Raw genomic sequence first — 26,380 nt, forward strand, 5'->3', positions numbered from 1 at the left:
TGGACAGAAGCAAAGGATTAAAGCAGGCAACGGTCTGGGAAGGTGTGCAGCAGGAAGCCCCGTGATCCCCCGATTAAAGCATGGGCAGCCCAGCTCCAGACCCCCTGAGCCTCCCTGCCATGCCCAGCTTGAGCTGCTTCCCCCAGCCAAGAAGCAGAGTGGTCTGGCTAGTGGCATACCTCTCCTTCCTCAGCCCTTTTTCTACCCAGGGTAGGTTCCCCTTAAAGGAAGGTTGCTGCATTGCTAGTCATCCCAGGATAAGCAGAGTAAGAATACCTTTCTAGAACCTAATGTCTTGCCTGATTTAGCATCCCCAAACTCAAGTCCCCTGTCCTTTGGGGTCCTACATTCTGACACCTGACACACATACACGTGCCAAGTTGCCAGCCTTCTTAGAGCCCAAGCAAAATGTCATAGCCCTCTCTCCCAAACAAGGACCTGCCTGGTGGGAAGCATCAGGCTGGTGAGCAGTAGGAATGTTTGCCCTTCGACCTCGGGCTGAGGTGAACATTTGCTATCCCACACAAGGTCCAAGTCCTCTCAGAAAGAATTCCTGGGAAAAAGAGGGAAAGTGCAGTTTTTTCACCTGTATCCCAGAAGCCAGAGAACTGATGGCCCATCCAGGTGTGGATTTGCCTCAGGGACAAATAGTCCCTCACTATCTCAGATCTCTGGACATTTTATGGGGCACTGAGCCCCAGACCCCCACACACCTGTCTCCCTCATACCCTGCCCCACAAAGGCCATCTCACAGACCTAGTGATCATATGAAATACTCATCTCAAAAATGAATAATTTTATTTGCTCTCCTTTTTTGAGGACAACTCAAAACTGAGGGACTTTGAAGGCAGGCTCTGGAACAAAACCTGAGGAGAAAGTGAGAAAACCTGTGTTGGAGGCAAACTCAACTCCCAGTAGCCCAGGTTCTGGGAAATGGGTTGGTTCTTACCTGTGTCTGCCAGCCTATCTCTGTTCTGGCTCTGCATTTTCTCTCTAGGAGGCAGTGGTGGGTTACAGAAGGTCAGTGCCCACTCCCCATGCTCACTTACCCCCAGCCACCCCTCCTTGGCTCCTCTCTTAGAACTCACCTCCTCCTCTTCCTGGAAATGCATTTTCTGGTCACTACCAACACTATGACCACCACAGGCACCAGCATTCCCAAAAGGATGGCCACAAAGTCGGATGCTTCTGGGATGGGATAGGAAGGGTGTCAGGGAGGAGACATTTACTTTTGGACTTTGGTCACCATCTTGAAGGGACTGCATCCCCCTAAATCCCTGGTTGTGGCTGGTTCTCCCTCCAGGAGGCTGTTGCCCCAGGGGCTCCAAGATCTTAGTGCTGCCCCTCAGGAACCCTTTGTTTCTTGACACACGACTCTCAGAAGCCTTTTAGGGGACTGTTCATCCAGTTCGTCCCCTGGAGTCCAGGGTAATAGCCAGTGCTTCTCAAAATGGTACTCTAGAATCACTTTGATGCATCACCTGGGAGCTTGTTAAAAGTGCAGATTTCTGGGTTCACTCCACACCAACCGAATCTGAATCTTGGGGTGAGTCCCAGGATGCACACATTAAAACCATTCTGCCCCACCCCCACCCCAGTCAGGTAAGATAAAGTTGGAAAACCACTGGCCCATAAGCTCAAAGGAACTGTAGTATTGATTGGGGAGAAACACTAAAAGGTCCTGGAGAGGGGAAAAAACAGTGGGTGTGAGGCCTATGGACCTCAGAAGAGCTAAGGTTCAGAGAGAAGATTCCAGAGAATATGGGTGGTGACGGGCACGGAGACTCAAGAGTCTTTGAGAACCCTTGTCCTGCTAATCTGTGGAGATCATGTTATTATATATTATGTTTTTCTGTAATATAGATTATGTTAATTCTATATTATCTATTTGTTATATACCTATAATAGTATCTATAGATGTGAACACTATATACATGGAATAATGCTGTGGCAGTTTTTGGTGGAAAAGGGGCTATAAGAGTACAGGGCCTGAGATGAAGTTCTTACCTGGCTTTTTGGGGGGCGACACATCCTTAGGCTCCGTGCAGAGCTCTCCCCCATAACCAAGTTCACACTCACAGGTGAAGTGGGTACCATGCTCCTGACACTGCCCATCATTCTGACAGGGGTTCTTTAGACATGGGCTTTCTACAAGGAGAGAAGGGGTTGTGGTGGGTTGTTCTGGGAGGACACCACAGTCAGGGCTGGGATTCTGGGGAACAAAGCAGCAGCTTCCATTTCTGGCTCTGCACTCACTAGCTCTGGGCTCTGAAGAAATTGGTCATGCTCTCTGAACTCCATTTTCCTTGTCTATAAAATGGAGAGGCTATACTTGCTACCAAGTGCTAAGCAAGGACTAAAGGAGATCATGGGAAGCTGATGCTTGGAAAAGGCCCCAGCATAGTGCCCAGCAGATAGCAGATAATCAGGACGCAGCAGGTCCTCGCCCTGTGTCCCCCCCACCCCTGAAAAAGGAGGGGACTGAGTGAGAAAGCAGGATTAAATGCCACAACCTTCCCGACATCAATGGGGAGGAGTCCAGTGGCCCAGGAGGTATGAAGGCAGCTTAAAGCCAAGGCGCGGTCTGGGCTCACCTCGGAAGCAGCCACGAGTGTGGTTCCCCAAGGTGCAGATCTCCCCAGCGCTGCAGCTGAGGGGCTCACACAGCAGGACCTCTGCCCTGGCACAGGTACAGCGCTGAGAGCAATCGTCAGTCACAAAGCTGTCTCCCCGCTGGAGAGGAGGGAAGGGCCAGAAGGAAAAGGTCTGGTTTTCTTCCTTCAGCTCTCCCTCCAAACCTCTGCCCACCACGGCTTCCCACTGCCCCCTGACCTGGTAGTAGATGCCGTTGTTGGTGCAGCCACAGAGGGCCCGGGGGAGGCTCTGGGCACCACTGTAGATATAGCCTGGGAGAGTGGCACAGCCTTCCACACAGGGGCCCTCGCAGTCCCCAGGGGCTGCCAGGTTGGCACAGGAGGCAGGGCAGGGTGTCATACAGCTCTGATAGACAGTATTGGCTGGACATGCCAAGGCTGAGGGGACAGAGTCACCTCTGTGAGTGAAGGGATGGCTGAGCTCGGGCTGGCCCAACAGGTGTGGGGAGTGTGGGGCTGGAGAGGGAACAAAGTTACCCACAGAACACAGCTCAGTATAGGCAGGGGAGCCAGGCAGTGGGCTGGCTCTGAGTATCACTTTGTCTATGACATTAAGGCACGTGAAAGAACTGGTGGAGCAAAGAGGAATAGGGTGATGGGGTAGGGATGAGGCTTCCCAGGCAGAGGCAGAGAGGGCTTAGATTGGGAGGACGCTGACATGGTCAGTGTTGAGGGATGGGGAACCCAGACAGGAAGCCCCAGGTGGGGGCGAGGTGGTGGCACAGAGCTGAGCAGAGGTAGAAATGGCTGAGAGGGTCATGGGCCAGCTGTGGGGGAAGGTCAGTGCCTCACCGCAGCGGGTGTGGTCCCGCCAGCTGGCCAGGGTGGTACCTGCTTCCTGGCAAATGATTGCATACCCGCTGAGGACCTGGCAGCGCAGCTCCTCCTGCGCTTTGGGGTCTCGGGCGACACACAGGTCAAACACACAGTGCCTGGAGAAGCAGTGGGGAAGGTGGGGGCTGTCAGGGGAGGAGGAGACTGGGACACCCGGCCCTGCAGAAGAGGGCCTGGAAGCCCCAGCAGAAAGACATCAGGCAGTGCGTGTTTGGGTGTGTGCATGCTGTGCATACACACGCGCATGTATTGGGGGCGGATGTCACAAGGAACTGAGGCCACGGAGAAGTGAACCAAACAGCACAAATCGGAGACAGGCAGCTGGGCCTAGAGAAAAGCAATTCCCAATGTCCCGGGCCCCTGACTCACTCCTGGAAGGGCTCTGGGTCCACAGTCTGGTGACAGGCAGCAAAGGGGCCCTGGGGGTCCACCAGCACCCTACAGGCCTGGGTGCTATTGATGAGCTCTAGCTGCTCCAGGCTGCAATCTGATGCCTGAAAGCCCAACTCCTCCTTTTCTCTCTTCTCCTCCTCTTGGATGGACCTGGGTCAGAGGCAGCCAAGGGTCAGGGGAGACCCACAAGGACCATGAACTTAGAACTGAAAGGGAGTGTAAGGGGAAGGAATGGGCACAGACAGATCCGGAAGGTAGGTGCCCCCTACAAGATTCGGTTAATCGGGTAAAAGTGTCTGGGTGCTTACCGCATCACAGGTTTCCTCCTCTCCTGAGGATGAGGATATGAGGGTGAGAGTGGTGTGGACAGATATTGGGCTGTTGCTCACGCTCCTGGGGCTGGGCCTCCCCACTCTGAGCCCTAGCCCTCTCACCTTGAGAAGCAGGCAAGGCCTCCCTTCATCTTCACCTCCCAACTGTTGGCGAAATTGTTTATGTTCCGAGTGAGGGCTCCATTGGGCAACATAAACTCATTCTTTGGGTTCTTGTCAAAGTTCCCACACAGGCCACGCACAAGTCCCTGGTACATGCTGGGCAAGGAGATCACTGCAGGATGAAGAGGGCATTCAGAGCAAGACTCCCCACCTGCCTCGATCTCCCACCCCTCCTGGGCTTCCACTGGCATCCAGGGCACCATTCCCAGGCAGGGGGCCTATCACCATGCTTGGTCTGTCTAAGATATGGTTTTCCTCCCCCATCCCAGAAACATCCCTTCTGCTCTCCTGACCCCTACCCTCAGGTACCTGCGTTGTTCCTTCCACCAAAGCTGACCACCAGCTTAAAGTCAGTGATCAGATACAGCCGATGGCCCTTCATGGTAACCCAAAGATGCTTATTGGGGTTGTAGGGAATGGCCATCTTCTGGTCATTGACCTGCAAGAGGAAGACAGGAGCCACTGGGAGTCCTGAATCAAGCTGACCCTCTGCCACTTTGGCTCAGTCTCTCTATATACATTGCAATGTCTCTCTGTGCTATCATTCCGTGGACCGAGATACCCCAGTAGGCTTTGCTATCTGCATGGCAAAGGCCTCCTTGAAGTCGGCTGCCTTAGCAGCCCCAGCCCCTTCCTTGCAAAAACATTGGCAGAGTGGATGCCCCTGGTACTTCCTCAGTTGGCTCCACCTTCATACTGCAGGCTGTCTCCTCTCTCATTCCCCGCCCCCCCCCCCAGCCTTTTGCTTAATCCCATGCCCTCCGCTGCCTCTCCCCATGAGGCAAGTGTGGCAGTGATTCTGACTTCTGTAATGAGGCAGCCACTACTTGGAACTTCCCAGGGAATAGGGAGTCTTGGCTTCTTCACCTGCTTCAGGTGGCCCAGATCTTACCACAAGCTGCAGTTCAGCTTGAAGCTGGACCGTGTAGCCATAGACCATCACGATAACTTCATGCAGGAAGATCGGGCTTAGTGGTGTGTACATCTTGTTGCGTCCCTCCACGACCAGGGGCACTATGCCATCCGGAAGCACATCCACTGTCTTGATCAGTGTGTAGGTCATGCGGCCCTGGAAGCGGTAGCTGAGGCCATCAAATGTGTGGTAATGAGGGTCCCCGAAAATTGAGCATTGTTCCAATTCTGCCAAGAAGGGCCAATGCTGAGAAGGCACCTTGCCCAGATATAACAGCCCCCAGAATCCTTTACCTGCCCTGATGTCTCCTGTTACCTTCCCTCTTAGCCCTGAGCTCGCTTGATACTTGAGCTGCAACTTTCTTCTCTCCAAGCCCCATTAAAAACGGAAGATAATCTCCTTGTCTGGTCCCCGCTTTTTTGCCCTTAAAGGGGTGAATCCTAGAGAGGGTCATAACTTACAGATGGTCATAGAGCTGGAGAGAGCCAGGATGAGAACCCAGGCCCACTACATGCCTGAGCTTGATCCTTTCTCTGTCCAGAGCTTCCCGGCCTCAACCCCTCTAGCTCTGCCTCTCTCCACCTCCCCGCCTGCCTCCCTTACTGTTGGGAGTGCATCTGCTGTTGCTGTTGGAGCTGGGCTGGCAGTGGGAGCCAGGAGGACAGATGAAGGGCTGGCACTGAATGGCTCCTGCTCTGCAGGTACACCTCTGGGTGCAGCCACTGGAAAGCCACGTCTTCCCTGCCTGTGGAAGCCACAGGAAGAATAAGAGAATGAAAACAGAAGGGCCAGTTCTCTTTCCTCTCACCCTTTCAGTCCAAGCCAGTTGTCTGAATGGCTTAATTGGCACGGGCCAAAGGCAGTTCTGGCGTCATCCACAAACTTAACGTCCCTGTACCGCCCCCTAGAGGCATTGTGCTTGGTATCTTACATATGTTCAGGAGGTATGTTCAGGAACATACTTATGTATGTTCTGGAGGACCCATCTTATAGATGAAGAAACTGAAGTAAGGCAGGAACCCTGAACAGTACCATCGGTATTCAAACTAAGGACATGCTCTTCCACTACACCATGCTGCATCCCAGATATTTGGATTCCTCGGATCCAAACCACCCCAGCTCAGACCTGGCTGGACACCACCCTGCTGTCACCGGCCTTCACACGCTAGGGAGGGCCAACTGTCCAGGCACCCCACACTGATAGAGGCTGAGGAAAAGAGAAAGCACCATCCTCAAGGTACGTTGTCCCCACCCCTACTTCCGTCCCCACTCACTGGGAGGGAGCCGCCTTGGGCATCCCTGCAGCTGCACTGAGTCCTGGGCACACACTGTTGCTCACTGAGCACGTAGCTGGGCTGACAAATGCAGCCCTCCTCACAGGTGGAGGGGACTTTGGTGTCCTCGCACTGGCCTTGCAGGTCCCAGCAGGAAGGTGAGCAGGAAGGAACACAGGTAGTGTAGGTGCTGTGGATGGGGCATTCCAGAGCTGGGGGAGAAGCAGGGTGCGGGTAAAGACTTAATGAATGGAGCTATGTGCCAGGCCCCAAGGGAAGAAGAAAGAATGACTTTCCTAGTTTAGCATGGGAGACAAAGGTCAGCCAGCAGTGACCGCATGACCTTGACATGCAGGGTCACTAAGTGTGTGACAGGCACGTGTGTATGAGGTTTAACAAGAACACAGAGGAGGGAGCTACTTGCTCTGCTGGAGGAATTAAATAAAACTCTTTAAGCAAAAGTAGTTGTGAACAAATGGAAATGTTCAAGGATAAGAAGAGCCTGAAACATAAAGATGTCAGTTCTCTCTCAGTTATACATTTAATATGATCCTATAAAATACACTAAAAGGATTTTGTTTTTTAATAGGACAAGATGATATTAAAGTGGAGATGAAGACAGAAACAAATCAGAAGAGCCAGGAAAACTTTAACAACAACAACAAAAGAGCAGTGGGTAGTGATTCTCCCTATGAGAAATTAAAACACCTTTTTAAAATTCTTAATGATAGCAAAATTGTGTTACTAGTAAGTGAAGAGAGATAAAATAATGGAGGAGAGAGAAAGCCCAGATTGGGACCCAAATCTGTATGGGAATTTAGTATAGGATAAATTGTGGCATTTCAGTTAGTGGAAAAGAGAGACTGGTCATTTAATAATGCTAGGGGAAAAAAAAAGTTGATTCATATCTTACACTAGATAAATCCCATGGATCAAACATTCAAATACAAAAATAATGAAATCATAAAAATACTAGAGCAAAATATGGGCAAATATTTTTAAACTTCGGAGTGGGGAAGGTATTTGTAAATATGGCTCAAAATGCAGAAGCCAGACTCAACCCCACTAATAAAGAGTTATTCTCTGTAATAGATAAAGAACTTCTATAAAATAGTTTGAAAGGGCTAGCAACCCAGTGGAAAAATGGTGAATGGTATAAAGAGAGTTCATGGAAAGGGAAATTAAAATGGCTCCAAACATGAAAGATTGCACAGTCTCATTCATAATAGGAAAAATGCAAATTAAGTTTACTTCCCACTTATCAGACTGGCAAAAATCCAAAAGTGTGATAATGCTCTATGTCAGTGAGACTGGCGAAACGGACACTCATTAGATGCTAGTGGGAATATAAATTCCTCACCCCCTATGGAAAGCCAACTGGCAACATCTCTCAAAAGTACAAAGGCACGCAGTCCTTGACCCAACAATTTCACTTCTAAGGATTTATCCTACAAACAGTAACACAGAAAATCATAACTGCCTAAGGTTATCCACTACAGCACTGTTTGCAAGAGCAAAAGATTGGAAACGACTAGAAAGTCCATCAATAGGAGACTAGATAAATAAATGATAAGTCAATTGTGATTTAATAATGGAATATTATGCGGCTACAAAAGAGAATGAGAGATGGCTTTGTGACATAGAAGAGAATACCTGATGTGGAAAGATCTCCAAGCTAAATTGTCAAATGAAAAAAATAAAGTGCAAAATACTGTGTCTCAAATGCTCTTTGTAAGAAAATAAGGAACGTAAATTTGTATTTGTTTGTATGTGCACAAGTAAAAGACCTTTGGAAAAATACTCAGATGCTGATAACAGCATGCTGGGATCTGGGCCCATGAGGTCCGGATGGGAGGGAAACTTTTCGCTGGGACTCTTTTAATGCTTTTAAGTTTTTGAACCATGTGAATACATCACATTCTAAAAATACCGAATCACAGTTATAAAATTTAAAAGGTTCTGGAATTAAATAGCGGCGATGGTTGCAGAACCTTGAGAAGATCCTAAAAACCAGTGAATTTACACTTTTAAAGGGGTGAATATTATGGTTAGTGACGAATAATTTTTAAAAATTTTTAAAGGAAAGATCTATAGAAAGATGCCTATAAGTCTACCAGGTGGGGAGAAGAACTTTCCAGGCGCAGGAAGCAGAGGAGAGGGTGGAAGAGCAAGGCCTGTGTGAGGAATGGGTCCTTTGGTGCAGGTGATGGCAGGGACACAGGATAGGGATGAGAGAGGAGAGGCTGGGGCAGAGTGCAGGATATCGTACATCTCAGACAGGAGCTTGGACTTAATCTTGCAGGCAACAGTCATGCAGGGGAATAACACAATCACATTTCCTTTGGAAAGACAGTGTTAGCGAGGAAGCAGATGAGAAGCAGCTCGTGCTGTCCTGGTGGAAGGGGCACCAGTTAAGAAGTTATTGTAAACAGTACACGTCAGAGACGGCAAGGTCAGACATAGGTCGCAAACAATGGGAAAAGAGAACAGGGCAGCTTTAAGGGATCCACAGACAGAAACAGGGTTTGGGAACTGTTTGGGGATAAACATAGGGAACACTCACGGCAGAAACTGCTATTTCTCCATACTGGGGGCGTGAGCCCCTGGGCCTGGCAGGCGGCCTCAAAGGCTTGCAGAGACTCGCAGAGGGCACGTTTTTGGCCTCCAAACTCACAGAGATTGTGCATACAGCTGAGCAGGAAGGGCTTAAGGGCCACGCGGGTGGCACATTTAGCCCAGGCCAAAGGCTGAAAGGCCACTTGGCATTGCTCCTGGGCTCTCGCTAGGTCAGCTGGCCTGCAGTTTGCATTCCGCTTCTCCCGCTGCCCTGCTTTGTTCTTTATCTGGTCATCTTTTTGGTCATCTTGTCGGCAACTGGGAAGGGAAAGGGGTCATCAGAGGGACACTCACTGCCCCACCTACGAAAATAATTTGGGGCTCCCAAATGACCCTGAAGATGCCTCTTGTCTTCACTGGGAAGCAGGTCTGAGCTCTGGCCACCTTCCATGCAGCCTCAGTTCCCTCCCACATTTTGAAGCCAAGAAAGGAAGACTTTCGTGCTTTCCCAAACAGATTCCCAGAACCCAGGAACCATTCCACGTCAAGTTACACACATAAAGGATAATGGAACGCTCTGATCTCCCTACCCTACGTGTGCCATACAGTCTAAAATGCCAACTTGTGTTCCTATGAGAAGGCAGAAAATCTCTGGGGACAATTACTTGGGGTCGGCCTCCTTGTCTTGCCAACTGTCCACAAATTCAAAGTCATTCTGGGCTACTTCATCACTGGGCATCATTAGTTCATCCTCTTCCTCACCATTGAAGTTCCCGCACATGCCACAGGCCTGGGTGGACAGAAGGAAGTCTCAACACAGGGTGGGGTTGGGGAGCGAGGCAGGAGAACACTTCTTGTTGGCATCTCCTTTTCCACTCTAAAGAAAAAGGCACACTGCACAACCCTCTCCTGTTCTGAAGAGTGACTTCTTGGGTCTAGAGCCCCTGCCCATGGGGGAGGGGCTGACTCCTCCAGGAGAAGAGCCAGTTGTTTTCCTCACCTTTCCATAATAGGCTCTAGAGAGCTTGATCTCTAAGAACCCCTTGCCATCAAACTTGACTTGCAGCCTAGTGTCAACACTGAACACAGTGTAGACGCCATTGGCAGAGATGTTGACACCCTGGATCTGGTTGGTCGAGGGAAGGGTGACCGGTTTGCCATTGATCTACAGAGGGCAGGACATATGAGTAGGAAGAAAGATCAGAGCCGTCTCCCCAGAGTTTGTTTCCTTTGTCCCTGCCCATGCCATGTGGCTCACCAGCACATGGTGGCCCTTTTGCAGGGTGACCAGAGAGTGATAGATGTCAATGTTGACCTGGCGGAAGTAGAAGGTGGGGGTTTGGCCTTCCCTCTTCCCATTCTTGCCACTGATCTTGAAGAAAGGCAGGTCCATGGTAGAATGGCATATTTTCACCAGGGTGTAAGTACAGGTGCTCTTGATGGCATGACGCCGGCCATCAAAGCTCACATAGTGGGAACTGTCTGAGGTCTGGCACACTCCATTACCTGCAGGAAAAGGAGGTGGATGAGGAGTGCCCACTCTCTAGCAAGAATAGGTATTCTCTCTACCTTCAAGAAAAGGATGTGAAGATGAGGGGGTCTCCAAATGGAAGGAAGATAAAGAAAAGAATAGAAACAAGGCACAAGGACCAGGCTGGCATGAGGCTTGGGGGTGGAGCAGGTGTTATTCTGCCAGGGAAAGACTTTTAATAGCCCATCTAAGTCCACAGCCGCTACAGGAGAACCATGAGTGACCCCAAGGAGCCCTTTCCAACAGACAGTACAATGGTTATCTTTCCATGCCAGATGTTCTTTGGTATAGCAAGGCCACGAACCCAAGTGATACAGATGGCAGTGAGGAGAGTGTCAGGGGGAACTGGAAATAACTCATCTTGGTGGCTATGGGTCCTTCTCCATATTCAGTGGCTTCCTACCATCCCGGCAGCGCATCAACCCATCCAGGGGCAAACACATCTGTTTAGGCTTGCAGGAGGTTTTGAGGCAGGAGATGTTGTTATAGATAGAGCAGGTGCAGAGCCTGGAGCAGGTTTTGTCTGTGTACCAGCTCTCCCCAACCTGTGGAGCACGGAAATGCAACAGAAACTTGGAAGCCAGAGACTGGGACCCCAGCACCCCAAGCTCCTCATTAGGTTCGCTTCAGTCAGTGATAGCCTCCATCGCTGCCCTCTCTCAGCCTTTTGGCTTCTGGGCTTGCTCCTCAGCCCCCAGCACTGGCTCACCCAACCCCTTCTCAGGCTCTGAGTCCTTCTGCCCCCAAACCCATAGAGCTGGTAAGGGCAGGGCACCCCTTGTGGTTTGGTCTCTCACCGGGTAGTAGACGCCCCCTGGGCTGATACAGCCACACTGGCTGAGGGGCACACAGGAGGCTCCACTCAGGACGTGGCCCTTCTGGCACTCACAGCCCTCAGTACAAGACAGTGCTGCTGGGCAGTCTTGCGGGGCATTCAGGCTGAGGCAGGTGGCTGGGCAGGGATTGGCACAGGGGCTGTAGCTGCTGCCGAATGGGCACTTCATAGCTACGAAGAAACCAGTGTTAGGAAGGGCTGAATGATTTCTGGTTCCCTGACCTTGGGGCATCAAAAATTCCTGGGAATGTCCATTAGATGAGTGGATAAACAAAATGGGGTCGATCTATACAATGGAGTATGATTCATCCTTAGAAGTGAATTCTGGTACACCCACTACATGGATGAACCTTGAGGACATTATGCTGAGTAAAACAAGCCAGACACAAAAAGACAAATAGTGTGTGATTCCATGTATATAAAGTCCCTAGAGTAGTCAAATTTGAAGAGACACAGAGAATAGTGGGTGCCAGGGCTGGGGTGGGGGGTACGGGGAGTTAGTGTTTACTGGGGATAGAGTTTCTGTTTGGGAAGATGAAAAAGTTCTGGAGATGAACAGTGGTGACGGTTGCACAACATTGTGAATGTGCTTAATGCTATAGAAATGGCATTAAGATGGCAAATTTTGTTATGTATATTCTAGCACAATTTCTTTAAAAAAAAAAAAAAGAGAGAGAGAGAGTTCCTGAGAAAGACAGGAAGAAAGGGAACAAAGCTGGCCTAGGTAAGAGCAGAAGGAGGCAGTAACCAAATGAAGGAAGAACTTTTTGGTGTGGTGGCAGTCAGATGGAGGAGGCTTCCAGTGCAGAGACACATGTAGAGGATGGGGTCTGGGGCGGAGAGACAGCAGAGTGGAGAATGGAAGAGGTCTCGTGTGGGGGCTGACAGCCAGGCTCTGAAGCGAAGGGCAGAGGAGCAGAATTTAGAGAAAGGAGGAGAGGACAGGGTTTGGGGGGGCCCCTCTAGGCTGCAAGAACGATGGTCAGGTCACTCACGGCAGAAGGTGCTATTCCGCCAGGCGGGGGTCTGGCCGGCCTGGGTGCAGAGGGATGCATAGGCCTGCAGGGAACGGCACAGGGTCAGGGCATCGCCCTTGGTCCCACACTGGCCATGCACACAACTGTTGAAGCTGGAGTGCGGGGGTACCACCCTGTGGCACTGAGAGAAGGGTCCTGGAGGATGAAACCACCAAGGTATAAGAGAGGAGAGGAAGCCTGGGAAGGGAGCAGAACCAGGCAGCTGCTTGGGGTGAATCTGATATTCATTTCCATCAAAACCTGTATTTGCTGAGAACCTACTGCCTGAGATTAAAAAAAAAAAAAAAAGGGCTGATCTGTCAGGCTCCCAAGAAGGTGCACACTGCCTCTGCATTTCCATCTGCCCTCCTCCTGACTTTTCATCTTTTTCATGTCTCGCTCTTCCTCCTTACCTGACAAGTACTGGGGGAGAAGAAAAGGGGCCAGCAAGAAATGAGGCTTACCCAGAGGGTTCATTAAGATATCACAATTCTTATTCCACGTGTTTGGCATTTTGTTCCCCTGGCATCTGGGAGGCTTTCCACCAGTGATGAAACAACTAAACAAAAACATGGGAGAAAGGATAGAAATTTAGGGTTGGAGGAACCTTCCCCAAAACTGAAACAAAAGTGGAGAGAAAAACAGGGAGGTGAATAAAGACAGGAGAAAAGAACAAAGTGGTGCCTTCAAATAAGAAAGCCAGAAAATACAGCAGGAAGGAAGAAGGTTAGATCTCAGGATGGACTGACGAAAAGAATTCTTTAAAGAGACAGATCAGTAAGCATGGGAGAAATCAGCAGGCAGGGGCATGGGAAGTTAGAACGACCATCCAGCAACTCTGGTCTCAGAGAGATCGGGGACACACAGAGAACACCTATAGGACGCCCACTGAGGCTCCTCCCCAGGCCCATCTCCCTGTGCTTGCCATCCCCCGTTCCTGGCTCACCCAGGTTCAGAGTACTCTTGTGACTTCCAGGCAATCCCCAGTTGCATGGAATCCTTTGCAGCCTTTTGATCTGGCTTCAGATTGTCATCTAAGCTGTTGTTGTTGTAGTTCCCTGGAGGAGGAAGCAGTTAAGAGAGGCCACAGAGGTGTCCTGCTAACAGACCCAGCCCCAGGACCACCACCTTCCTTCCCCCAAGAGGCCCCCTCACTCTGCACTCCACAGACCAAGGTTAACTCTTTCTTTTTCTTCACTTTGGGCTTCCCTTAACACCCACCGTCATGCCCAATACCCTCTACCCATGAACTGATGGACAAGCACTTAGAACACCTATTTAGGTGTGTGTATGAGCAGGATGCAAACAAGCTCCTCCCCATTATCCTGGTTTTGCCCCCAGGTGCCCAAGGAACTCACCACATAGCCCACAGAGCCGGCCGGAGTAGGAGGAGGGCACTGTCACTTCCACCAGGTGGTTCCCATCATAGCGAACTCGGAGCCCAAAATCCGTGTTGAGGAGAATAAAGTTGCCACTGGGCCTCATGATCACCCGACCTTGTACAGGCCACACAGGCAGGGACACCCGGTGACCATTCAGCTACAAAGGCAGGGAGGGCATGGTAGAGAAAGGCATTTGGAACAAGGACAGCAACAGAGCCAACACCAGGGAGCAGGAGAGGGGTGGCAGGCGCGTTTCAGGAACTGAGCTGAGTCTGCTGCGGGTGATCCCCAGGGGCTCTACAAGCCAGACAGGTGGACCTGCAGGCAAGGAGGGGCAGAGCAGAGGTGCTGAGCAGGGTGGTGGTGTGGGGACTAGGAGGTAGGCGGAGGCACGCACCGTGACCTTGTGGCCTTTGATTAACGAGATTTTGAGGTTGAAGACCTGGATGTGAACAGCTTTCACGTGGGATACTTCCAAGTTCCCACCTTGGAACTCGTTGGTAGCGCTCACAACGAAGTAGTTGTCGATGGCCCTCAACCGGCAAGGCTGGGTCAGGGTATAGCTGCAAGTGCCCATGAAGTGGTGCAGGGCTCCGTCAAATGTCAGGTAGTGGGGATCCCCTGAGACAGTGCAGGTGGCAGACCCTGGGGAGGAGGAGATGGCGTTCAGAGGTGTGCTGACCCTGTGCTGACATCCTGGTGAGTCCACATTGGGGTGGTTCCTATGGCTTACTGGGTGGTCGGCTTGGCTTGAAGAGGTCAAAAGACTACCCCAACCTCACTGCTCTGGCTCTGGGCAACTGCCTTCCAGCACTCGGTTATGCCCCAGCTCTCTGGGGAGCCTGCTTTGGGGCAAGGCTATGCTCTTGCTTGAGGCCATATGGGCAGCCCACCTGCTCACTTTCCACCTAACCGCTCACCCAGGGCATAGCAGTCATAGATGCCATCTTGCTGACGACAGACCTCCTGGGCCTGGCACTTCCAGAGAACACAGCTAATTCTGTTGTTGAGCTCACAGAAACAGAACTGTCTGCAGCCCGGCTTGAACCACTGCTGCCCTACCTGGGGGACAAAAGGAAGGAAAAGAGGTTTTTCCCAGGTCTAACTATTAGTCTCCTGCTATTCAGATCACTGGCGTGCTCACTGGGGAGGCATTCCTGTCTTCCCAAAGCTCCTGGCTTAGTTGTAAAAGTCTGGCATTCCATCATTTGCTTGTTCCTTCACTATTTTAACAGATATTTATACCTGCACTTTCCCAGGGGTTAAGGATTCAGCAATGAACTGGATGGACGATGTCCCTGCACTAAGAGAACTCACAACCCAGTGGGAACATTAAACAAGTAAACTAATAGATCATGTGTTCCAACCCGATATGTACCCAAAGACGACAAGCAAGGCACCCAGTGAAAGTTTCCTATCATCAACACACACAGTGAGCACTTGTTTTAAGAGTTTAGAGGAGTGCTTTCTGACTTTGCCTCTTAGGAAGGCTTCAAGGAGGAGGCCGCATTTCACCAGAGCCTCAGAGAAGGTGAAGGACTCCAACAGGCACAGGTTGCTGGGTGGCTGGAGGCAGAGCAGGGTGAAAAGGACTGCAAAGGAGGTGAAATTGACAGGAGAGCAAGGCATAGATGAAGAGTGTTCAGTGAGCCTGGAATGGGGGCTGAGGGAAGGAGAACCAAGTGAACGTCATGTGGCAGAAGGCTTTGATTGACACCAGTGTCATTCCCAGGTCTGGGTGAGGGACAGGCAAAGAAGGAAGTGAGAAGCTCCACAGACAAGGGACTGGTTCCAAATGCCGCCTCTGAGAAGACTGTGAAGACCAAGGCACAGGAGGAAGTTGTAGTCCTTCGGCAGAGAAAGGGGCTCTTGGTAGGAGAGGAGCAGTGTTTGGAAAGTGTGTAGGGGAGACACAGATGTATGAAAGCAACTCAGGGACATGAAGGGCAGGGAGGATGCAAGGGGAGAAAAGCAGGGGTCTCAGGCTCTGCCGGGCAGTGCGGGCGGTAACTGTTAGGATTCCATCCCCACCTGCATGAAAAGTACTAACGCTGAAAAAAGAAAAAGGGAAAGGAAATCGGAGCCTGAATTTCCCTAATCCCAGCCTTATAGGACCAAGCTGTCCCCCAACTTTCTTTCTTGCAGCAGACTTCATATCCCAGAGAAGGGCTGCCTGGCTGAGAGGCCCAGCCCTAGTGGCTCACCATGAAGTAGCCGGCTTTGGGGTCGAGGCATCCACACTGGGACCGGGGGACGCACTGAAGACCACTGAGGATGAAGCCGGGGTTGCACTCACAGCCCTCCACGCATCGGTCCTGGCAGGACATGCCCGAGAAGCTGGAATGGCAGGTGTCAGGGCACAGCTTGGCGCACACTGTGTACTTGCTGTTGGGTGGGCAGGACAGAGCTGGTGGAGGGAGAAGCACAGGCGAGAAGTGTGTGAGGCAGGCCTGAGACAAGAGAAGGAAGATCGGTAGCTAGTTTGCAGCCCAGAGGTCAGGAGGCTGACAGCTAGAGGCTTCTGCCCCATGTTGAGAAGAAGAGAAGGACTGGGAGAAACATGACTGAGGAGCTCAGCTTCCACCCTGGGCCTGGAGGAGCAGCCTGCAGGGAGCTACCAAGAGATAGGTCCATGGGAGCTGTTATGTAGATGTGCCCAAGGTGAGTGGTCAGGGTGGAAGGAGAGCAGGGGACCACTCACGTGGCCTTGATCAAGGGCATGACCCTGCCCTAAAGCAGGATCCTCAAAGAGTTGGGCCATAACCAATAGCTATGCAGTAGTCATGGCAACCTCCCATCCACAAGTCCATATTTTATGTGTGCATGGGGCAACTTGGGCAGGCATACACCCATAGGTATTGCCATAGCTTCAGGCAACTAGGAAGGCTTTCTGGGTTTGCAAGTGACCATGATTTTCTCAGCAGATATTTCTGACTGCAGATTTCTCTGTCCATGTGTGGAAGCAAAGGAGTTCAACCAGGCGCCCCCCAGCCGGTGCTAACACTTTTAGATGTCAGTCCTCTGCTCCCTCTGTGTCTGAGGGAATGGGAACCTCTGCTTCTCTACACAACTCACGGCAGAACTGGGGTCCTCTCCAGGGCTTCACCATGTAGCCAGCATCCTGGCAGGTCTCAGTCAAGGCCTCCATATGGGCACACAGCATCTGCTGCAGCCCCTGAAATTTACACATGTCATACATGCAGTTGTCAAAGAACAACGAGGCCATGAGATGAGGCAGGCATGCCCTGCAGAGAGAAGCCAGGTCAGAGGGACGGAAGGGGCAAAATCTCCCATCTCCCGCTTGGAGGACCCCAGGCGCCAAGTGCCCCTCCACCCATCCTGCTCCCTTTCATACTCAAAGGCTCCGTGGGAGACTATGAACCGTCCACAGAATTCTGGCCCCGACAGAGTGTTCTGCAAGGCTGAGCTGCAAGATGGGGGATTTACCGGGTTCTTCTGGCACCTAGAAGAGACCCACCCCAAATGCCCTAAGGGCAAGGCTAATCTTCATTGAGCCCTTACCTCAGCAGTCTCCCCTTACCCCAGCAGTCTCCTCTTTCTTGTCAATTCCTAATGGAGAACTTTTGAACACCAAGCCCTAAAGGAGGCAGGAAAACCTGGGCCAGGCAAGCAAGAAGGGGGCTGCTCAGAATTGCCTGAAGACCAATGATGGTAGGGCTGAGCATGGTGGTAATGAGTTCATGAACTTGGCCAGGACAGAAGTGGGGGCATGCAGAAGAGGAGAGAGGAAGAAAAGGGTGACACCAGTCAGGGCGTTTGGTTCTTAGAAGGGACAAAGGAGCAGGAGGGCAGAAACAGAGCTAGGGGTGTCCTCACTCACTCCTTGTCTTTGTCCTCCACTGTCTGCCAGCTATGGCCCAGCTCCTCCTCATCTCCTGCTGGCCTGCCATCGGGCTTCTGGTTATCATTGCTACTGTCACCATCATAGTTGCCACATAAACCACAGAGTTTGCCAGAGTAGGTGCTGTGGGGGCGAGGTGAGGAGGAAGCGTTAATGAAAAGAGGGGGCCTCAGTCATCTGAGGACCACAGCAGAGAGGGGATGAGCGAGTTGAGTGGAGGAGTAAGAGGTGCAGGCTCCCATCAAAGGGTCTACACAAGGTGCAAGGCACACTGAGGACCTCACAGCTCTCACCCCCCAAGCCATCTGTATAGACTCTCCTTTTCTCTTTCATCTGCTCACACCCTATTTCCAACCATAACATATCTCTTTCTAGCCCTAAGACGTTCCAATTTTTTTCTTGCATTTGCTGTTCACTATTTCTATAGTCTTTCCCTTGCAAGCCACTCTTTCTTGAAGCCGGGATCAAGAGACCACTCTTCTGAAAGCTCCCATAGCCCATTAGCAACTCCTTCTAGCACATTCCTAAAGCATTGTGTGTATATCCTGCTATTATCACACTGCCCTGGAACCGTTTCCTCCTGTCTCCTCATCCAAAGAGAGGCCTGCCAGTTGAGCTGGGTGCTTCCTACCCAGACAGAGAATTAGTGCCGGGAGTGGAAGGGGAAGGGAATGAGAGAGTTTGGGAGAGGGAGAGAGGCAGAGTGGGGAGAAGTGGCAGCTGCCTCCCTGGATTAGCCCCTCACCTGGGCACACTCATAAACAGTTGCTGGTCACCATCCCATCTCACTCGTAAACCAAATGCAGTCTGCAGTTCTACAAATCGTCCACTTGGAGTCAGGAAGATGCCTTTAAAAGGTATTGCTGGGAGAGTGACTTGTTGATCTCCAACCTGGAAGGTGGGGTTGAAGAAAGAGATAAACATATCCGAGGGTCAGGAAGATCTCCAGCAGACTCCCACATCTACCCTCCATGGAAATCCTAAGGATCTTTTTCACTTGGAGTACTCTGGAACCTGTCTCTGAGAGAATCTGGAGGCTGCAGGAACGGGCCAGTACAAGGCGGAAGCAGCCCATAGGACAGGCTGAAGCCGGGCCTGGCAGCCTCAGCAAGGTTGAGCAGAAAATGGGACTCACCAGCGTGCGCCTGCCCCTGAGCAGGGTGATGTTGGTTTCAGGTAGCCTCACGTAGACTTTGTTTAAGCAAGATGAGCCTTCCAGTCCTCGCTCCTCATTCTTCACCATCACCCTGAAGAAGGGCACTGGTTGGGGAGAGGGGTGAAGAGTGCCCAGGGGCTCATTCAACAAGTATTTCCGAGTGTCCCCTGAAGGGGATCCATACCTGACACTGTGGGGATAAAGGGTTTACAGAGACACTTGCTCTGCAGTTACGAGTGGGGCATGACTGTCTACCTCTTCCAGAACAGTCTCTCTCGCAGTGTGCTGATAATGTCGCCCCTCAGTGGACTGGGATATCTTCCAGGGCAGGTGTTTGTGCTACTTCTCTGTTCCCTTTATTGCCGCTGTGCCAGGTGGGCCTCTCAATAAAAACTGGCCAAGGAAGCAACTGATAAAGAACAGTGTCTTAAAGTGCACTCTCCCCGGTAGTCTGCTACTGAGAAAGTCTTGCTTCTGGGGTGGGCATGTCAACCCTTACTTTACTTGCCCTTCCTATCTGCTCCCATCCCCAGCTGTTCTAACCTAAGGTCCACTCCCCAGGCCACAGGGGCAACTCCAGGACCTTACCTGTTGAGTTCCCACAGGGTTGTGCCAAGATGTAGGTGCATTTTCCCATTAAATTAAAGTGCCTCCCGTCAAAGGTGAGATAATGAGGGTCTCCATAGACAAAGCAGGTGGCAGTGTCTGCCGAGAGGAGAAAGGGCACCATATGAAGCTGGTCCACCAAGCTAGGTTCCACAGCCAACTCACCCACCCAGTGGCATGTCCCAGATTCTCTGGTCAAGGGAGGGATTGGGACCCTGGTGCCACACCCACTCTGACAGGCTGGCAGGCGGGGACAGCATGAGGAGAGGGTCTCACCATAGGGAAGACATCTGTACTGGCCATTCTTCAGCTGGCACACCGTGTGCGTCCCACACTGAGAGACCTGGCACTCTATCCGACTTCCAGGCCAGCAGCGGCAAAGTTTTGTGCAGTTGGGGCTGAACCACTCTGCCCCAGGCTGGGAGCAAGGGATTGGGGGTCACAATACTGTATCTCTTAGGTAGACTCTGTCATCCTGTGCAATAGGCCCCTTCTCCTCCACCACACCTGCAGACCTGAGCTTGCTCATACTCTTCCTCCCACCACCTACCAGATGTTCCTGCACATCACAGGACATTTGCACATATTTTTCTCGCATCCTGGAACGCTCTCCTTCCTCCTTTCTAGGTCAGTAGGTTCAATTCAAGGAACACTTCTTTCTCAGGAAGACTTTCCAAACCTCCCTGACTAAGTCATCATCATAGCTCTGGGTACTTTTCCCTCCCAGGACTTACCAAACAAGCGCACTTTAATATTTGGTTTTGGTATTATTTGATTATAAGCCCCCTATGAAGGTCCGTGTCTATCTTTACTCACTGTCTTAACCCCAACACATAGCACACTGCCCATCCAAGAGCTCTCATTCAATAAATACTTGCTGAATGAATGAACCAAGACCCAATGTATTTCTCAGAATCTGACAGCATTAGAAGAATGAGGACTATGCCTTATTCATGGTGACTCCAATGCTAAGACGGTTCAAAATACTCAATAAACATTTGTTGGATATATAAGTGAATATATACTCAGTCTTCCAGAAAATATACATGTCTTCCAGAGTACGGAAGATTCTTGATGCGGATAGACTATTCTACCCAGGTTGCAGCTGAAGATATTCCTCACCCTGGACACAGGGACACCCAAGAGACTGGTTAAGAAGACTGGGGTGGGGGAAGAAATGGCCCTCGAAGAGACAAGTAGAACTCTGACAACCAAAGGAAAGAACATCAGGAACTGAGAAGAGGCACTGGATACTGATGAATAGCTTAATGCACCATTAATAGGTTGCATATAGTAGTTATCATAAACTGCTAAAATAATAGTAATTAACATTTATTAAGTAATTGGTCTGTACCAGGATCTAATTTCATCTTTACAACCATCTAATGAGGTAGAAAGTCTTACTGTGCACATTTTATAGATATGAAAACAGATTCAGAGGTAAAGAATCTTGCCCAAGGTCATTCAGTAAGAGTGCTGGACCAAGAATTCAAGCTTAGATTGGCCTGACTTTAGGATGGCTCTGTCCAATACAGTAGCCATCAGTCACATGGGGCCTCTGAATTCTTGAAATGTGGCCAGTCCTAATTCGGATATGCTGTAAGTGTAAAATAAACTGGGTTTTGAAGATTTAGTATGAAAAAAAATGCAACTGTAAACAATCTCATTAGTAATTATTGACTACATGTTGAAATGAGAATATTTGAGCAGATTGTTAAAATTAGTTTAACCCGTTTCTTTTTTTAATATGGTTATTAGGAAACATAAAACAGCTTGCATGCTGTTCCTTTTGGACAGTGCTGGCCCAGAGTATATGCCCATCAGAGCCTCTGTTCTTGTTGAATCTCCCCCCGCCCCCCAGGGAGAGGGAGTGGACATCAATGAGGGGAGACAAGAACAGTAGCTGCTCTTTTTTTCACCTATCCTATCAGGATTTTCAAGTTACTTTGGAAAAACATTCTAGAATACCATTTTCTGTCCTGAACATGCCTACTCAGTGAGTGTCCAGGGCTCTCTGCATACCGAGGGACCTCCAACTTTTCTTAGAATGGAGATGAGGGACCTGCACATCTTGGCTGGTCTAGTGTCTAATCAAGGCTGCCAGTACAGAACAGAGAAGTACAGAAATATTGAGACTGCTAGGAGCATTTAGCACAGGGCCATGGAATGATGGAATCTTCTGCACAGCCTAGCGTCATGCCCAGTCAAAGGGGGCACTCAATAAACATTTATTGTATGAACAGAGATGACGATCAAAACCACACGCTGAATGAATCACTCCATTGTGTAACCACTGCTCGTGAACTGACCCTTTGGGACTGTCCTATGGATCCAAATTCACCTCACTTGGGGAGCAATTGGAACCAGAACCCGAGTGTTCCACTCAATCTCCTACAGGAGATCTTGGCATTCCATGGTCTTACCTTATAGTAAGTGTTGTTGTAGAAGCAGTTGCAGGAAGAGGCATTAATGCAGTGGGAGTCATTAAACAAAAAGCCAGAATTGCAGACGCAGCCAGGCTTACAGAGAACTTTGCAGTTAGGCTTGGGGCTCTGGCAGGATGCCGGGCAGGCGCAAGGTTCATAGTGGGCATTTGCCGGGCAGCTTGCTAAGGGGAAAACAGCCTCCATCAAGCCTCCACTCTACAGCATTTCCCAGGGAGACTTCTTGTTTTTTTCTCTACCCCCACACTCTAAGAAGTAGGCTCATATTATTCAGCCAGAAAAAGGAATGGAATCCTGATACAAATTACAACATGGATGAAATTTGAAAATATTGTAAGTGAAAGAAACCAGTCACAAAAGACTACATATTATGTGATTCCATTTGTATGAGATGTCTAGAACAGGTAAATCCATAGAGACAGAAAGTTGATTAGTGGTTGTGAAGGATTGGAGTTGGAGAGGAATGGGGAGTAACTGTTAATGGGTATGGGGTTTCTTTTGGGGGTGATGAAAATATTCTGTAACTAGAAAGTGATGATGTTTGCACAATCTTGTGAATATACTAAAATGACTGAATTGTACACTTTAAAAGGATGAATTTAATGGTATAATGAATTGTATCTCAATTTGAAAAAAATGATAAGAAGTAAGCCTGGCATTTGGTTTCCAACTACCCCCACTCACCCATGCCCTGCTATCCTTCTCACTCAGCATAGTCAGTTATCATTTCTTTTAAAGTCACCATGTCTGAGTTATCTCTCTTCTAATGCTATAGTTTTCTACTAGAAGCATCCCTTTCCATTATTCTCTCTCCTAGTCACAGTCTCTTATCTCCAGCCCTTGTACAATGATTACATACCTGGAATAGGTCTAGGGGTTGCAGTGGTAGCCAGGGTCACAGTGGTCATGGAGGTTTGTGGAATAGTAGGAGTCATTACCAGGACTGTAGGCCCTTTGGGTACAAGTGTTGGGCTGGGTTGGGGTGGTGTTGGAGCTGTGGGCCTTTCAGTGGGGACAGTCAGTTTTTCAGTGGAAATGGTGGGCTTTTCAGTGGGGACCATAGTTTTTTCAGTGGGGATTATAGGTTTTTCTGTGGAGATGTTGGGCTTTTCTGTGGGGATCGTAGTCTTTTTTGTGGGGACAATGAGCTTTTCTGTGGGGATCATAGACTTTTCTGTAGGAACAGTGGGCTTTTCTGTGGGAATGGTGGTCCTTTTAGTGTGAACAGCAGGTTTTTCTGTGGGGACAGTGGGCTTTTCTATGGGGATAGTGGACTTTTTTATAGGGATAGTGGGCTTTTCTGTGGGGACGGTGAGCTTTTCTGTGGGGACAGTAGTCCTTTCAATGTAGACAGCAGGTTTTTCTGTGGGAATGGTGGGCTTTTCTGTGGGGATAGTGGGCTTTTCTGTGGGAATCATAGACTTTTCTGTGGGGACAATGGGCTTTTCTGTGGGGATCATAGACTTTTCTGTAGGGACAGTGGGATTTTCTGTGGGGATGGTGGGCTTTTCTGTGGGGACGGTGGGCTTTTCTGTGGGGATGGTGGGCTTTTCTGTAGGGACAGTGGGCTTTTCTGTGGGGATGGTGGGCTTTTCTATGGAGACGGTGGGCTTTTCTGTGGGGGTGGTGGTCCTTTCTATGTGAACAGCAGGTTTTTCCGTGGGAATGATGGGCTTTTCTGTGCGGACAGTGGACTCTTCTGTGGAGATCATAGACTTTTCTGTAGGGACAGTGGGCTTTTCTGTGGGGATAGTGGACTTTTCTGTGGAGACGGTGGGCTTTTCTGTGGGGACGGTGGGCTTTTCTGTGGGGACGGTGGGCTTTTCTGTGGGGACGGTGGGCTTTTCTGTGGGGATAGTGGGCTTTTCTGTGGGGATGGTGGGTTTTTCTGTGGGGATCATAGACTTTTCTGTAGGGACAGTGGGCTTTTCTGTAGGGACAGTGGGCTTTTCTGTGGGTATAGTGGGTTTTTCTGTGGGGATAGTGGGCTTTTCTGTGGGGATAGTGGGCTTTTCTGTGGGGATGGTGGGTTTTTCTGTGGGGATCATAGACTTTTCTGTAGGGACAGTGGGCTTTTCTGTGGGGATAGTGGGCTTTTCTGTGGGGATAGTGGGCTTTTCTGTGGGGATCATAGACTTTTCTGTAGGGACAGTGGGCTTTTCTGTAGGGACAGTGGGCTTTTCTGTGGGTATAGTGGGTTTTTCTGTGGGGATAGTGGGCTTTTCTGTGGGGATGGTGGGTTTTTCTGTGGGGATCATAGACTTTTCTGTAGGGACAGTGGGCTTTTCTGTAGGGACAGTGGGCTTTTCTGTGGGTATAGTGGGTTTTTCTGTGGGGATAGTGGGCTTTTCTGTGGGGATAGTGGGCTTTTCTGTGGGGATCATAGACTTTTCTGTAGGGACAGTGGGCTTTTCTGTGGGTATAGTGGGCTTTTCTGTGGGGACAGTAGGCTTTTCTGTGGGAATAGTGGACTTTTCTGTGGGGATGATGAGTTTTTCTGTGAGGACAGTGGGCTTTTCTGTGGAGATGGTGGGCTTTTCTGTGGGGACGGTAGGTTTTTCTGTGGATATTATGAGCTTTCCTGTGGGGACAGTAGTTCTTTCAGTGTGGACAGTATGTTTTTCTGTTGGGACAGTGGGCTCTTCGGGTGGGACAGTGGGTTTTTCTGTGGGGACTGCAGGCTTTTCTGTAGGGATAGTTGACCTTTCTGTGGATATTATGGGCTTTCCTGTGGGGATAGTAGTCCTTTCAGTGTAGATAGTATGTTTTTCTGTTGGGACAGTGGGCTCTTCAGGTGGAACAGTAGGTTTTTCTGTGGGGGCAGTGGGCTTTTCAGTGGGAACGATGAGCTTTTCAGTGGAAATGGTGAGATTCTCTGTGAATAAGATGGGTTTTTCTGTGGGGACGGTGGGCTTTTCTGTGGGAACAGTGACTGTTTCTGTGGGAATGGTGGATATTTCATTGGAGACAGTAGGTTTTTCTGTGGGGGCCACAGGTTTTTCTGTGGTGGCCATAGGTTTTTCTGTGGAGAGAGGAGTTTCAGAAGGGCCAGGAGATTTGGAAGGAAGCACTGTTGGCACAGGTTCTGCAAAGAAAAAAATCCTTGGAGTTTAGTCAAAATCATACCACCACTTTCTTCACTCACATCTAATTGAAGTGGGTAGGATCAAAGGGATAGCTTATTCATACTCCTCCTTCCACTCCCAACCTTATCTTCACTCACTTAACAAATACTCAACAACCACTGCTCCTACTATATATCAGATATTGTGCGAGGTACAGGAAACACAAAATGAATAGGATATCAGTCTTCCCTTCAGGATCACCAGTCAATAGGTAAGGAGTTCTGGATCCCATCACAGAAATTTATGGCACCAAAGTCACATCCACTCAAGCAAGCATCCCAAAGGGGCCAGGAAGGTAGAGGTGAGTAGAATACAGAAAACAAAGCTGTCTTGCAAACTCAGGCACAAGAGAGAACTTGCGTTTTAAGCAGTACGTATAGAGAAACCCAAGGGATGATCATCCCAGAGCATTGTCCACTTTCTGGGGTCTTGGGTTCTGTCTTACCTCGACAGGTCCCATGATTAATCAAGATGAAACCCACAGCAACAACAAAGGCAGTGTTGGTACCCCTGATGGCTTCAAGTATCAACTAAAGGTAATGAGGGAAAGAGAAAGAAAATAGAAATGAAAGTAAATCCCCGGCACCTCAGCAACTCTGCCAGGCACAGTCTGTCCTCTGCCAAAATGTCACCTTGTTCCAGCCTTAGCAGTCTAACTCTAGCCCTGCCTCTTTTCTGCAGCCTTCTCAGGAACACCAAATTCACCTCTGCTCAATTCTTCCAGCCTTCCATCTTCTCAGCCTTGGATGTGCTCCCAGATACCAGGCATTATGTCCCCCTTACCATGCCCCCCACACACACTTATGGGGCTCAATCACCTGCATGGGCTGTTGATGTCCTGAAGGGATGGTGATGGAGACGTTCAGCCAGTCAGGGCTCTGAGACCCAATGCGTTGCCAGAGAGAAGTTGGGGAACTGCCCGCGGGACTCCCCAGGAGGAGCCTCAGTTTAGTGCCCTCTTCGAGGCCATACATGTAGTAGGCAAATTCCACACAGATTGCACCAGGAGCACAGAAGGGCCGGCTCACCAGTCTGAAAGACTGTCCTGCCCTGGAGAACCTGTTAGCCTCAAGGTAGATAAAGCCACCTTCTGGGAAAAGAAAGGAACAGACAAGATGAGAAACCCCCACATGGCAAGTCTAATGCTGATTTCTTTAGTAACACCTTGTTTTCCAAATGAGAATTTGATGCAAATACCCAAGCTCCTTACATTGTAACATTTTGTTTTGTTTGCTCATTTTGGACTTTTCTAACTGAATATGGCAGGATCAGAAAGAAAGAGAAAATAAAGCCAGCAACTCAGAT

The 26,380-nt window shown here is 49.9% G+C and overlaps 1 protein-coding gene across 1 annotated transcript in view; it reads right to left on the reverse strand.

Moving 5' to 3' along the window:
* Positions 1–1,084: 1,084 nt before the first annotated feature.
* The window catches only part of ZAN (zonadhesin), a 31,382-nt gene continuing 6,086 nt past the window's right edge, over positions 1,085–26,380 (reverse strand). The window contains exons 10-46 of the mRNA XM_036225913.1: positions 25,894–26,165; positions 25,494–25,605; positions 24,884–24,951; positions 23,667–24,421; positions 22,810–23,582; positions 21,930–22,114; positions 19,783–19,924; positions 19,489–19,605; positions 18,880–19,004; positions 18,490–18,635; positions 17,724–17,867; positions 17,238–17,345; positions 16,958–17,127; positions 16,087–16,289; positions 14,803–14,944; positions 14,280–14,527; positions 13,859–14,039; positions 13,447–13,558; positions 12,965–13,059; positions 12,480–12,656; positions 11,447–11,655; positions 11,053–11,194; positions 10,377–10,624; positions 10,119–10,283; positions 9,784–9,908; positions 9,126–9,436; positions 6,563–6,774; positions 5,892–6,033; positions 5,268–5,515; positions 4,685–4,814; positions 4,316–4,487; positions 3,858–4,031; positions 3,447–3,586; positions 2,833–3,032; positions 2,595–2,733; positions 2,008–2,148; positions 1,085–1,188 (exon numbers count right to left, since the gene is read on the reverse strand). Coding sequence (XP_036081806.1) covers positions 1,085–1,188; positions 2,008–2,148; positions 2,595–2,733; positions 2,833–3,032; positions 3,447–3,586; positions 3,858–4,031; positions 4,316–4,487; positions 4,685–4,814; positions 5,268–5,515; positions 5,892–6,033; positions 6,563–6,774; positions 9,126–9,436; positions 9,784–9,908; positions 10,119–10,283; positions 10,377–10,624; positions 11,053–11,194; positions 11,447–11,655; positions 12,480–12,656; positions 12,965–13,059; positions 13,447–13,558; positions 13,859–14,039; positions 14,280–14,527; positions 14,803–14,944; positions 16,087–16,289; positions 16,958–17,127; positions 17,238–17,345; positions 17,724–17,867; positions 18,490–18,635; positions 18,880–19,004; positions 19,489–19,605; positions 19,783–19,924; positions 21,930–22,114; positions 22,810–23,582; positions 23,667–24,421; positions 24,884–24,951; positions 25,494–25,605; positions 25,894–26,165 — 7,277 coding nt within the window. The remainder of the gene's footprint in view (positions 1,189–2,007; positions 2,149–2,594; positions 2,734–2,832; positions 3,033–3,446; positions 3,587–3,857; positions 4,032–4,315; positions 4,488–4,684; positions 4,815–5,267; positions 5,516–5,891; positions 6,034–6,562; positions 6,775–9,125; positions 9,437–9,783; positions 9,909–10,118; positions 10,284–10,376; positions 10,625–11,052; positions 11,195–11,446; positions 11,656–12,479; positions 12,657–12,964; positions 13,060–13,446; positions 13,559–13,858; positions 14,040–14,279; positions 14,528–14,802; positions 14,945–16,086; positions 16,290–16,957; positions 17,128–17,237; positions 17,346–17,723; positions 17,868–18,489; positions 18,636–18,879; positions 19,005–19,488; positions 19,606–19,782; positions 19,925–21,929; positions 22,115–22,809; positions 23,583–23,666; positions 24,422–24,883; positions 24,952–25,493; positions 25,606–25,893; positions 26,166–26,380) is intronic.

The sequence above is a fragment of the Rousettus aegyptiacus genome, unplaced genomic scaffold (genome assembly GCF_014176215.1).
Source record: "Rousettus aegyptiacus isolate mRouAeg1 unplaced genomic scaffold, mRouAeg1.p scaffold_m13_p_8, whole genome shotgun sequence".
NCBI lineage: Eukaryota > Metazoa > Chordata > Mammalia > Chiroptera > Pteropodidae > Rousettus > Rousettus aegyptiacus.